At 35.9% G+C, this 14402-nt stretch overlaps 1 protein-coding gene across 3 annotated transcripts in view; it reads right to left on the reverse strand.

Moving 5' to 3' along the window:
- MXI1 (MAX interactor 1, dimerization protein) overlaps positions 1-14402 on the reverse strand; it is a 101448-nt gene that overhangs the window by 42925 nt on the left and 44121 nt on the right. For 2 of the 3 annotated variants that reach the window (XM_027851733.1, XM_027851731.1), the window contains exon 3: positions 10088-10117. The exons of the other annotated variant lie outside the window; for it this stretch is intronic. In XM_027851733.1, the coding sequence (XP_027707534.1) occupies positions 10088-10117 (30 nt within the window). The remainder of the gene's footprint in view (positions 1-10087; positions 10118-14402) is intronic. 3 annotated transcript variants of the gene reach the window in all.

A 14402-nucleotide genomic window follows, 5' to 3' on the forward strand; every position in this document is an offset into this window, starting at 1 on the left:
GGCTCAGCAATGGGGTACAGGCTACTGACCACTATTATCTTCTCAGCTAGAAGGAGAAAGGATAGAATGAGGGGTGGGGGGAAGAATGGATAAGATTTCCTAGTTCCAAATTGCTCCTCCCACACTGTGCCAGTTCAAGATTCAATAAACTTGCCTTTTGGTAAGGTTAAGCCTATCAGCCACCCATACCTCGGAATGAATTATTTTGATTGCCTAATCAAAGTTGGATTCCTCCAAACAACTAAAGATCCATGCAAATTCTAAAAGTAGGAAATGGCAAGAGGCAGATTTTTTTTTAAAAGGGTATTCCTGGGGAGAGCAAAGAAGTATCCCCTCTTTATCATTAATACTCCTACGAAACTAGCATAGGTGACTGCTGCCTATTACTTCTGTTACTTCAATGTCCTAACAGGACATCCCACCAAAGTGTTTTCCTACGTCCTTCCAATCCATCCTATGTACCCACATGTGTACTCAAACACAGATTCTACACACACACACACACACACACACACTTACTCTTGACCATTTTCTAAATACAGAAGTATGATCCCATCACTTCACTGCTCCAAAACTTTCCAGTTTCCCTTCTGTCTATGGAAGGTATATACACGGTATAGCCACTCAATGAGCTCCTCTGGCTCCCTATTACCTCCAAGATCAAACATAAATGTCCTTGTTTGGCATTTTAAGCTCTTCATAACCTAGTCTCTTCCTACCTTTCCAGTCTTCTCACATTTTATTCTCCAGTAACCAGGGGTGTGCTGGTAAATGTTTAAAAACCAGCTCTCCAGAAAAAAAAGTATGCTGGACACATTTTTTAAAGTTTAATCTACATTATTAACATTTCCTCCATTAACTTAAGTATGGACAATTAGCAAACCAATAAATCAAGCCCTGATTTGTAGTGTTTGCCAATTTCTGGGGTAAAAATACTTACACTGAAAATTTAATAATGGGATGTACTGGAAAGAGCTGTCTCCAACATGTCCTTGCCTCTGCTGAATTTTATGATCCAGTTAAATTGGCCTACCTGCAGATGCTTGAACAAAACACTCCATACCTGTACATTGGCAAAAGAATCCAGGTATCTGATTTATCTCTGTCTCTTGATTACTTGGCTTTCTTCAAGACTCAGCTCAAAACCTCCTTTCTTTAAGAGGGCTTTCCTGATCCCCCCTAGATGATAGTCTGCCTTCTCTTCCATGTAATTACTATATATCTTGTACGCACGTGGTTATTTACATATTATCTCTTGCCACAGAATGTTCTCTCCTTAAAGGTAGGGATTGTTTTTTGCTTTTCTTGGTATGCCCCAGCACTCAGCACAGTACCTGGCAAATAGTAGGTGTTCAATAAATCCTTGTTCACTGACTTTATGGACACATTACTAGTACTGAGGCAGTATGATATAAAAAAAATTGTAGGGGCAGCTAGGTGGCGCAGTGGATAGAGCACCAGCCCTGGAGTCAGGAGGACCTGAGTTCAAATCCGGCCTCAGACACATAATACTTCCTAGCTGGGTGAATCTAGGCAAGTCACTTAACCCCAATTGCCTCACTAAAAAAATTAAAAAAATTAAAAAAATGTATTTGGAGTCAGACAATCTGGTTTTGAATCCTGCTTCTTACACTCAACACCTTACGGTCTTGAAAGAGTTAAAACATTAACTTCTCTGTTTCCTCATCTGTCAAATGAGTAGTTTAGACTAGATGAATGTTTCTTAATGAAACATCTGTTCCACAAACTCCTTTCAACAACAAAAACTAAAAAGTGTGTCATGAATCCCCAGGATAATTTAATATACTACTCAATCTTTTTTGTTGTTCAACTGTTTTTCAATTGTTTCTGACTCTTTGTGACCCCAACTGAGGTTTTCTTGGCAAAGATACTGGAGTGGTTGCCATTTCCTTCTCCAGCTCATTCCTTATATGAGGAAACTAAGGCAAAGAGGGTTAAGTGACTTGCCTGCGATTACGCAGCTAGTAAGTGTCTGAGACCAGATTTGAACTCATGAAGATGACTCCAAGCTCAGAGCTCCATTCACTGCACCACCTGGCTGAGAAATGTTCTTTTAGATTTATTCATTAAGTACTTACAATAAGGATAACTTCTGCCCCCTAAACAAAATATGTTATATAATTTTGAAATATAATTTTATTCTATTTATCATTATGAAAAATCTAACATAAAATTATAATAGCACCTTCACAAAAACTGACCGTGTATTAAGGTATAAAAACCTCACAACCAAATGCAGAAAAGCAGAAATATTAAATACATCCTTTTCAGACCATAATGCAATAAAAATTACATTCAATAAAGGGCTGTGGAAACATAGATTAAAAATTTATTGGAAACTAAATAATCCAATCCCAAAGAATAAGTGAGTTAAAGAACAAATCATAGAAACAATAAATAATTTCATTAAAGAGAATGACAACAATGAGACAACCTATCAAAATTTATGGGATACAGCCAAAGCCGTACTTATGGGAAAATTTATATCTCTAAACACCAATAGAATAGAGAAAGAACAGATCAATGAACTGAGTATGCAACTAAAAAAAAACTAGAAAAAGAACAAATTAAAAATCCACAATTAAACACCAATTCGGAAATCCTGAAAATCAAAGGAGAGATTAATAAAACTGAAAGAAAACCAGTAAGAAAACTAATAAAACAAAACTAGAAGCTGGTTTTATGAAAAAACAAACAAACAAACAAACAATAAAATAAGTAAAGCATTGGTTAATTTAATTTAAAAAAACTCAAATTACCAGCTTCAAAAAAGGAAAGGGTGAATTCATCACCAATGAAGATGAAATTAAAGCAATTATTAAGGAGCTATTTTGCCCAATTGTATGCCAATAAATCTAATAATTTAAGTGAAATGGATGAATATTTACAAAAATATAAATTGCACAGATTAACTGAAGAAGAAATAGACTACTTAAATAACCCCATCTTAGAAAAAGAAACTGAACAAGCCATTAATGAACTCCCAAAGAAAAAATCCCCAGGACCAGATGGATTCACAAGTAAATTCTTCCAAATATTTAAAGAGCAATTCATTCCAATATTATATAAACTATTTGGAAAAAACAGGCAAAGAAGGAGTCCTACCAAATTCCTTTTATGACACAAATATGGTACTGATACCTAAATAAGAAAGAGCAAAAACAGAAAAAGAAAACTGTTGACAAATTTCCCTAGTGAATATTGATGTGAAAATTTTAAATAAAATACTAGCAAGAATATTACAGCAATAAATCACAAAGATCATACAATATAACCAGGTGGGATTTATACCAGGAATGCAGGGCTGGTTCAATATTAGGAAAACTATCAGCATAACTGTTATGACCATATTGATAACAAAACAAATGAAAATCACATGATTATCTCAATAGATACTGAAAAAGCTTTTGGACAAAATACAACACTCATTCCCATTAAAAAACACTAGAAAGTATAGGTATACATGGAGCTTTCCTTAAAATGACAAATAGTACCTATCTAAAACCATCAGCAAGCATGATCTGTAATAGGGATAAGCTAGAACTTTACCAATAAGAACAGGAATGAAGCAAGGATGCCCATTATTACCACTAGTATTCAGTATTGTATTAGAAATGCTAGCTATAGCAATAAGAGAAGAAAAAGGAAATTGAAGGAATTAAAATCAGCAATGAGGAAATAAAACTACTACTCTTTGTAGATGATATGATGGTATACTTAGAGAATCCTAGAGAATCATCTAAAACACTATGTGAAATAATTAACAACTTCAGCGAAGTTGCAGGATATAAAATAAACCTAAAGAAATAATCAGCATTTCTATATATTACCAACAAAGTCCAGCAAGAAGAGAAAAAAAGAGAAATTCCATTTAAAATAACTACAGACAATATAAAATATTTGGTGATCTACCTGCCAAGACAAACCCAGAGACTATATGAACACAATTAAAAAAGTTTTCACACAAATAAAATCAAATTTAAATAATTGGATAATATTAATTGCTCATGGGTAGGCCAAGCCAATATAATAAAAATGACAATTCTACTTAAATTAATTTACTTATTTAGTGCCATACCAATCACACTACCAAAATTATTTTATAGAGCTAGAAAAAATAGTAACAAAATTCATCTGGAAAAACAAAAGATTAAGATTATCAATGCAATCATAGAAAAAAATGTGAAGGAAGGTATTCTAGCAGCACCATATCTCAAACCACATTACAAAGCAGTAATAATCAAAATAATCTGGAACTGGATAAGAAACAATGGTGGATCAGTGGAATAGATTAGGTACACAATACATAGTAGTAATTGCCCATAATATTGTAGTGTTTGATAAAACTAAAGATCCATACTTTTGGGAGAAGAACTCACCATTTAACAAAAATTGCTGGGAAAACCGCAAAGCAGTTTGGCAAAAACTAGGTAGAGAACATCATCTCACACCACATACCAAGTCAAAATGGGTACATGATTTACACACAAAGGGTGATACCACAGCAAATCAGGAAAGCACGGAATAGTTTACCTGTCAGATCTATGGGTAAAGGAAGTATTTAGGACCAAACAAGATACAGAGAGCATTAAAAGTGTAAAATAGATAATTCTGATTATATAAAATTTAAAAGTTTTTGTATAAACAAAACCAATGTAACAAAGATTAGAAGGAAAGCAGGAAACTGGGGAAAAATTTTTACCAAGCTCCTCTGATAAAGGCCTCATTTCTCAAAGCTATAGTGAATCGAGTCAAATTTATAAGAATACGAGTAATTCGTCAATTGATAAATGGTCAAAGGATATGAATAGGCCATTTTCAGATAAAAAAAATCAAAGCTATACATAGATATGAAAAAATGCTCTAAATAGCAAATAGAGAAACACAATTTACAACTCTGAGATAACACCTCACACCTATCATATTGGCTAATATGACAGAAAAGGAAAATGATAAATGTTGGAGGGGATGTGGAAAAATTGGGACCCTAATGCATCGTTGGTAGAGTTGTGAACTGATCCAACCATTCTGGAGAGCAATTTGGAACTATGCCCAAAAGGTTATAAAAATGTGTACACACAATATCATTACTAGATCGGTATCCCAATGAAATCAAAGAGAAAGGAAAAGGACCTGTATGTACAAAAATATTTATAGCAGCTCTTTTTGTGGTGGCAAAGAACTGAAAATCAAGGGATGCATATCAATTAGGGAACAGCTGAACAAGTTGTGGTATATGACTGACAGAACACTATTGTGCTATAAGAAATGACAAGCAGGATACTTTCAGAAAAACTTTGTAAGATTTACACGAATTGATGCAAAATGAAGTGAGCATAACACTGTACACAACAATATTGTAACAGCAATATTGTAATGATGATAAAATGTGAATGATTTAGCTATTCTTAACAATACAATGATCCAAGACAATTCTAAAGGATTTATGATGCAAAATGCTATTCACCCTCAGAGAAAGAACTGATGGAGTCTGCATGTGGATCAAAGCATAATTTTTTTTACTTTATTTTTCTTGGATTTTTGGGGGGGGTTTGTGTTTTCTTTCACAGCATGATTAATATGGAAATATATTTTGCATGACTACACATGTATAATCCACACAAAATTGCTTGCCTTCTCAATGGTGGGGGAGAGATAATTTGGAACTCAAGATTTTTTTTTAAATGAAAAAAAAATTTTTACATGTAATTGAGAAAAAAGTAATTCCAAAAAAATTATAGTGACCTTTAAAAATGAAAAATATTTAAAATATATAAAATCATAAAACTAGTTATAAAATAATTACAAATATTTTGTGTGGTGCATTCTGTATTATTAAAAGAAATAATCCAGCAAGAGCCCATGTACTTACTATTATCTGCAAGACTTCATATTAAATTTATTTTGTTGAATACAAATAACATTTTTAATGAAATAAGTTACAACTTGGAAGATGTTTAACATAATATAATAAGACGTAAACTTAATATTGACGTTGGGCTTTTTGTTTGAACAAAAGTTTGCAATAATTGGCTCAATATCAAACAGTTTTAAATCTCATTCTGCATGGAGTTTGTTTCTGCATTTTTATTTAAAACAAGAATAAAGTGAAAATACTCACACAAATATGTGGTAGAAAATAATTGGAGAATTTCACAAGTTCATTAGCTGAAAATGTAAATTCATTAAAAAAATTTTAGCCACCCAACCAAGTGAAAAAAATGAATAGCTAGTTATGATATAAAATATGTACTTCTCAATGGGCTAAAGACAAGTGCCGTATTAAATGATAAATGTCTGACTGCATACAATGCTTCCTTTTAAAACAACATTTATATACAAACTAATCTTTGAAAGGAAAGACTCTCTTCAGACATGACTTTCTTTTTTTCTACCAGTGGCACACAGCTATACTCCCACAAAATATTTACTGAATGACCAATGTTGTCAATCAGTTCATTTGAAAATCTGCCAGAGGGGCAGCTAGGTGGTGCAGTGGATACAGTACTGGCCCTGAAGTCAGGAGGACCTGAGTTCAAATCCGGCCTCAGACCAAACACTTGATACTTACTAGCTGTGTGACCCTGGGCAAGTCACTTAACCCTAATTGCCTAAAACAAAACAAAAAAAAAAACCCAAAAAAAGAAAATTTTCCAGAGAAAATAGTAATATAAATGAAGGATAAGTTTAAATCAGAAAAGTCTTAATATTGTAATATAAGGTGTTTCTGCAAAACACTTGTGATCGTCTGTGAAGGATTCAAGATGGTTTGTAATGTGCATGAGCATGTGCTCGGTGATTATGATTTTCAAAAAGCCTAGTATTTGCACTAAAAGAATGCAAAGAAGGTAACAGTTTGATCATGTGATTACATAGTTGATGAGGTACAATTACCAGGTAAGAGGGGAAAAAGGGAGCCATTCCAGTGCAGTATCTGGAATATAAATGAAGTTACGTGCCTGCATCTGATCATCCTCTGGGAATTGCTTTGTACTCGAAGGTTGAATGCTTCTGACAGTTTGGAAACAATTTGATGACAAGCTGAGAAACTGCAATAACGTGTTGTGCTTAGAAGTAGTTGAATAGAACTGCTGCATGAACAATAAAATCATTGTATGTGTGACCATGACATGATGAAGCGAACCTGCAATACTTCGAACATGCACATCCTTACTATTGCAGAGGAAAAATATATTTGCAAAGTAAGTGGGAAATTTTTTGCTGCTTAAGGCAGAACCCCTTGGGCCATCACTGCAAACCCTCAAGGATTTCTCAAACCTCTAACTGGGAACTACTCCCCAACATGGCACCAACTTATATGGTTTTCTCAATTCAATTCAAGTCTTTAGCAAGCATTCATTAAGTAATAACCATATATGGTAGGCACCATACTAGACCCTGTGGATACAAAGACAAAAACAAAACAGTCTCTGTCCTTAAGGAATCTACTGAGGAAAAGCACCATGTACATAGATAAGTAAATAATATATACAAAGTAAATATAAAGTAATTTGGGGAAGGGAGCATTAACAACCGAGAAGGGTTAGTAAAGGACTCTTGAAGAAAGTGGCACTTGAGCACAGCTCTGAAAGAAGCTAGGGATTCCAAGGGTAGTGAAGAGTGTGAACATTCCAAGGCACGGCAGATATCAAGTCAGAAGATGAAATCTTTAGGATAGGGGAAAGAAAGTAAGTCAGTCTGGCTGTAATGCACAGTGTTATGGGGAAGGGTGATATGAAATAAATTTGGAAATACAGGTTGTTGCTGGGTTGTCACAGTTGTCAAGTTGATTTATAATTTATCCCAGAGCTGTGGTTAACCATTTTTTTTGTACCATGGACCCCTTTGGCATTCTGGTAAAGCCTGTCCCTTTTCAAAATATTATTTTTAAAAACATAAAATAAAATACACAGGATTACAAAGGACTCTAATTATAATCAAATGAAAATTTTTCTCATCCAAGTTCATGATTTCCCTGAAACCTATTCACGGGACCCCTAAGTGGTCTGTGGACCCCAGCTTAAGAACCATTGTCCTAGAGGGATTAAGGAAACTTAAACTTTAGGAATATCAATTTGGCAGCTATGAAGGACGGATTGGAAAGGGGAGAAAGTGGAAGCTGAGTGACAAATTAAGAAGTTACTGCAATAATCTACGAGAAAGGTAATAAGGGCCTGAATGAGATTTGTAGCCATGTGAATAGAGAGAAGACGACAGATGTGAGAGATGTACAGGTATAATTGACAACAATTAACAAGTACCGGACATACGGGGTGAAGAAAGTGGAACAGTTGAGCATGATGACTCATAGGTTATGAACGCGGAAGACTAGAAGGCTAATGGCACTCTTGACAGAAACAATGAAGTTGGGAAAGCAAGTGGGCTGAGGAGGAAAGATTATGAGTTCCATCATGGAACTCATAATTTAAGTTTGAGCTGTTAATTTAAAAGTTTAAGACGTATCTGGGACATCGAAGTGGAGATGTCCAGTAGGCAACTGGTAATGTGAGACTGAAGACTAAGAAAGAGATAAGGGCTGGATATGTAGATTTGGGAGTTATCTACAAAGACATGATCACTGAACCCAGGGATACTAATAAGATCACTGAGATTATAGATGAGAGTGGGAGCCCAGGCAGACACACCCACACACACAGAGTAGGGCACAGAAGACGGCCTAGCAAAGAAGAATGAATTTATGCTTTAGCCGAACTGGACTACTCACTGATCACCAAACACATTTTATGTTTTATTCTTCCCCACAATGGCATCTTTCAGCCTGCTGTTCCTTATGTCTAGAATGACCTTCCTCAATCTGCCTATCAACAACATACCCATTCTTCAAAGCCCAGCCAAAACACCACCACATACTCCATGTACCTTTTCCCGATCTCCCAGCTGAGAGAGGAAAGCTTCTTCCTTTCACAACAACTTCTCACATATATAGAGAGCCATTCAGTGCTTTCCTCACATGAGGTAGAGAGGGCAAGGATTATTCCATTTTATATATAAGGTTACTGAGGCTAAGAGAAGTTAAGAGCCTTAACCACATTAGAAGCCAGTTTAACTTCATCTAGAACAAAATCATTCAAGATTAACTCCCTAACTTCCTTAAAAAAACTAGAGTAGATAGAGAAATACTACAGACATAGTCTACCTCAATTTAAGTAGGAATTGAGACAACATTTGTAAGGGATGTCCTAGGTGGGCTTCCAGCCCAGGCATAGGTTAGATGACAACACATCTGAGATCTCACACTGCTCTAATTCTAGACTATGGCCTCTCTAAGCTTCAGTTTCCTCATCAATAAAATAAAATGTTTGGTCTAGATTATCTCAAAAATTCCTTCCAGCTGAAAATTCTAAACTATGCATCATTCACTTTTTCATTCAAACATTCATTCAATAAATCTTTAGTCAGTCTGTAAGGTACCATGTTAGGCACTCTGGGGAATAAAAAGATAAATAAGACATGGTCACTGACCAGTAAGTTTATAATCTAGCAGGGGATGTAAAACAAATATACACATAAAGCAGAATGTGATAAGTACTATAAAAGAAATACAAAGTATAATAGGTATTCAGAGGGAAAAGAACAGGGAAAAAGTAAAGGATGCCGGCTAAAATCCCTTAACAACTTGACTAGTTTAATAATGGCCAGTGGGTTGAATATACTTTATCTAATATTAATTTCTTTTTTACTACAGAGACTATGATAGTCCTATCAAGGAGAAAGAAACTCAGTGGCTCTTTAGTTTGTGGTAACAAGAATTAACTAGTGCCTCAGAAATCTACTACCTTAGTAACATCACATATGGACCATTTTTTGTAACAATTAACTTTTACTGGGAAAGTGGAATAAAGGAGATGCCATAAATTGTATGGGTTACTTCTTTAAATTTAGACAACAAAGTTTATTTAGGGGGTTGTCTTTTAGAGATTATTAGTTAGGATTATGATGTATATCTTTGTAACATTACTATTACATATATCATATTAAAATCCCTTCACATCAAAGTTGTTAGTTTATTTTTTAATTACTTATTTTCACTTTATCATAGACTCACCGATTCTTTTCCAGCTCATTGTGTGTAGACCTGAAAGATGAGTAAGAGAGAGAGAAAGAGAGAGAGAAAGGAAGAAAGAGAGAGAGGGAGAGGAAGAGAAGAAAGAAAAGGGAAGAGAAGAAAGAAAAGGAAAGAGAAAAAGAAAGGGGAAAAAAAAAAAGATTAGCCAAGTTCTATTGCTGGGGGAGCAAGTCAATCACTAATGATACTATTAGCACATTCCAGTGAATATCCCTAATAGTAAAACATATAGTACCTTTCTAATTCTACTTTCTAAGAGTAAGCCTCTATTCATCTAAATTTATTTATTCAGATTCAATGTTTTCTGTTTTCAGTGTGAAAAATACCAGTAAAATACTAAAGCTAAAGTTATGTAATTCTATTAATAAAAGCAGCACTGAATTGTCTCAAGTTCTTTCTTGCTATGGAGAAAGAAATTGTATAACAAGTCCAAAAATGAACATTTTATTAAAACCTCTAAGGTACCAATATGGTTGCTTATAATGGTTAGGGCTATAGCTGAAAAGAAAAGGGGTAAAATTGAATAGCTAAAAAATTCAAGATCCCTACACCAATTACTAGAATTACTGCAATCATTAATAACTATTACACATTTCAGTTCAATTCTGACTCCTTCAAAATAAGATCATCAGGTCTACGCCATACAACTTCAATATTATGACATTTTCATCACACTACTGATAGTTTCAATAATTTCAGTTCCATTTAACAAACATTTAATAAGCGCCTGCTATGTTCTGGGTACTACTAAGCATTGAGGATACAAAAAAAAAAAAAATGACAGTCCTTAAGAGCTTACACTCTACTGGAGGGATACAATATCCACACCAGTAAGTAAATACAAAGTAATTACAGAAAACAGATGGACAAACACCTGGGGCTGGGGTAGACAGAGGTCAAGAAAGGCTTCCCATAGGATGTAGCACTTAAGTGGAGCCTTGAAGGAAACTAGGGAGTCTAAGAAGTAGAAGTGAAGGGAGAGTGCATTTTTCACATGGCAGATGGCTTATGTAAAGTCGAGGAAACAGGAAATGGAAAAGCCAAATTCAGGGGATAGCTATTATTAATCCAGTTTGGTTAGATGGAATAATAAGAGCTAGATTATGAGAGATTCCAACCTGAGAGATTCACATTTTTATTCTAAAGGTAATGGGGAGCCACTAAAGGTTGAGCATAGGCAGGATTATAGTCAGACCTGTAAGATAGGAATACTAGTTTGACAGTGAAGGATGGGTTGGAAAGGGGAGAGACTAGAATTAGGTCAATTAGGAAGCTACTAGAATAGTCTAGGTAAGAGTTAATGTGGGAATGAACTAATGTAGAAGTTATATGAGTACAGAAAATGGGACAGATGCAAGAGATGTTGTGGAGGTAGAATTTTAACAACTGATTTGATTTCATAGGTAGGGGAGTCAAGGATGACTAGAATATTATGAAACTAAGTGTCTAGGACAGTGTGCTATCAAAGGAAGAGGAAATTTGGGGAAAAGATAGCTTTGAGGGGAAATATGAGTGTTCTCCTGAATATCTTGAGTTTGAGATGGTAACGGGGGACATGATGGAGATAGAGATGTCAGACGGATGGAAATGCAAGGCTAGGGGTCAGGAGAGAGATTAGGAGCAGGGATGGAAATTATGAAGTCATTTTCATGAAGAAAAGAGGCTGGAGTACAGTAGTGAATATGACACTGGACTGGGAGTCAAGACAACCTGGGTTTAATTCTGCTTCACTCATTTACCAGCTATATGGCCCTGGGAAAGTCACTCAACCTTTCTGAGTCTCAGTTTTCTAATCTGTAAAATGAGGGAGCCAGACTTGATATCTAGGGTCCATTTCAGCCCTAACCCTATCCTAAGTTAAGATAATCACTGAACCCAAAGGAGCTGATAAGATCACCAAGAGGTGAGAGGGAAGAGAAAGGGGTTCAGGACAAAGCTTCAGATGTCATCTACAATAAATGGATGATGATCCAGCAAGGTCAGACAGACAGGTAGAAAATAAGAACAGAACAACATCAAAGAAGCAAAAAGAGGAAAAAGCGTCCAAGAAGAAGTATATCGACAGGGTCACAAACTACAAACATCAAATTAAATCAAGACAGAGAAAAGAACATTGATGGAGCAATTAAGAGATCCTTAGAAACCTGAGAGAAAAATTTTTGTAGAGTGGTAGGGCTGGAAACTAAGTTGCAAAGGATTAAGGAGTGAATAAAAAACCAAGGAAATGGAGGCAATGGATTTAAATGACCCTTTCTAGGAGTACTGCAATAGCCTTGCTGTTTGTTTTTCCTTTCTCCCACTCCAGTTCATTTTCCACTGAACTGACAAATTCTCCTAAAGGACAAGTCTGACCATGTCACCTCCTCTCCCATTTCAAAAACTCCAGTAATTCCTTATCACCTCCACAATCAATGATAAAATCCTAACTTTCCATTCTTCTTAAACCTTACTCTCTTCCAAGTACTCTGGGACGCAGTGACACTGGCCTCCTTGCTGATCCTCAAACTAGTCACTTCACCTCCATCTCCAGGTATTTTCACTGGCTGTCCCCCATGCCTTCAATGCTGTCACCTCCTCATCTCCACTTCCTGACTTGTCTGACTTCCTTTAAGTCCCAGAAAAATTCTACCTTCTATGAGAAGCCTTTCCTGGTCCCCCTTAATGCTAGTGCCTTTTATCTATTATCTCTAATTTACCACGCGCGCGCATGTGTGTGTGTGTGTGTGTGTGTGTGTGTGTGTTCGTGTGTCTCCCATTACATTGAACTCCTTGAAAGCAGGTACTGATTCTTGCTTTTTTTTTTTAATATCCCCAGCACTTAGCAGAGTGTCTGACACCTAGCAGATGCTTAACAAATGTTTGAAGAGATACATGATAATAGCTGAAAGGGACATAAAGGTTAAATAAAGGTTTTCTGAAGGGTGGGGAGACCTATGAAAGGGCAGCTAGGTGGCACAGTGGATAAGAATGCTAGGCCTGGAGTCAGGAAAACTCATCTTCCTGAGTTCATATCTGGCCTCAGATACTTATTAGCTGAGTGACCCTGGGCAAGTCACTTAACCCTGTTTGCCTCAGTTTCCTCATCTGTAAAATGAGCTGGGGAAGGAAATGGCAAACCACTCCAATATCTTTGCCAAAAAACTCCAAATAGGGTCACAAAGAGTCAGATATAACTGAAAAAACGACTGAACAACAACCAAAAGACCTGTGAATGTTTATAGGTAGCAGAGAATGAACCAATTAAGGAAAAACTGGAGAGAGGGATTGAAGGGACAAGTTCTTAGAAGAGACAGAAGAATAAAAGTACAAGCAAAGAGAAGGCCCATCTTCCTCAGAGACTGGAGCAAAGGAGAAAAGAAAGGAGAATACTACAGATGATTGAAAGGTACAGAGTAGAGCAAAAGTTATATTGTTGGACCTCTTTGGCAGGCTGGTGAAGCCTATGAATCCCTTCTCAGAATAATGTTCTAAAATGAACAAAATTAAATATATAAAAAAGAGTACATAAAAAGAATATACAAAGACGACCAATTCTATTATAATGCAGTCATCCAAATATTTATATTTTTTAAAAACAAGTTCACAGACCCCAAGTTACGAACCCGTGGATTACAGGATAAAAGGGTGCTTACACTAGATAACTTCTGTTTTCCCAGTAAAAATATGTCCCAGTCTAAGAGGGCTCAGGGAGAGGTTATAAGCTCAGAGATCACAGATTTAGAGATCCAAGGGCCCTTAGAGCATATCAATTTTAACTCTTCTCATTTTACATATGAGGAAAGTCAGGCTGAGAGAGTAACTTAGCCCAGGGATAAATGGCTTACCCAAGGAGACACAGCTAATAAATAGCTGGTGCAGGATTTGACCTTGGGCTTTTCTGATTCCAAATCCAATGTTTTAGGTCCTATGAACACAGATTGAGAACTAGAAGGGACTTTAGAGGACCTTGGGTCTAACTCCCCTTATTTTACTGATGAGGAAAATGAAGCTGAGATTGTGCCCATGGTCATAGAATTCATAAGTGGTGGAAGCAGGATCTGAAGTCAATTCTTCTTGACTCCAAGCCCAGAACTCTATCTCCTGAGTCCCCTACCAGCCTAGGTGTTTCATAGGGATTAAAGAAAAAAATGTTTAGAATTGAGTTTGGACTCAATGAGGGAAGAATAAAAGAATTTTTGAGTAGTAGATGAGATAAAAAACAAACATCTAGTGGGATCAGTTAAAACAGCTTCATAACTTTCCTGAGTAGCATGCAAGTAGGTGTAAAGACAAGTGATGAGGTTGGAGTTTGGAA

Source organism: Vombatus ursinus, unplaced genomic scaffold (assembly GCF_900497805.2).
Source record: "Vombatus ursinus unplaced genomic scaffold, bare-nosed wombat genome assembly UNPS02009205.1, whole genome shotgun sequence".
NCBI classification, from domain to species: Eukaryota; Metazoa; Chordata; class Mammalia; order Diprotodontia; family Vombatidae; genus Vombatus; species Vombatus ursinus.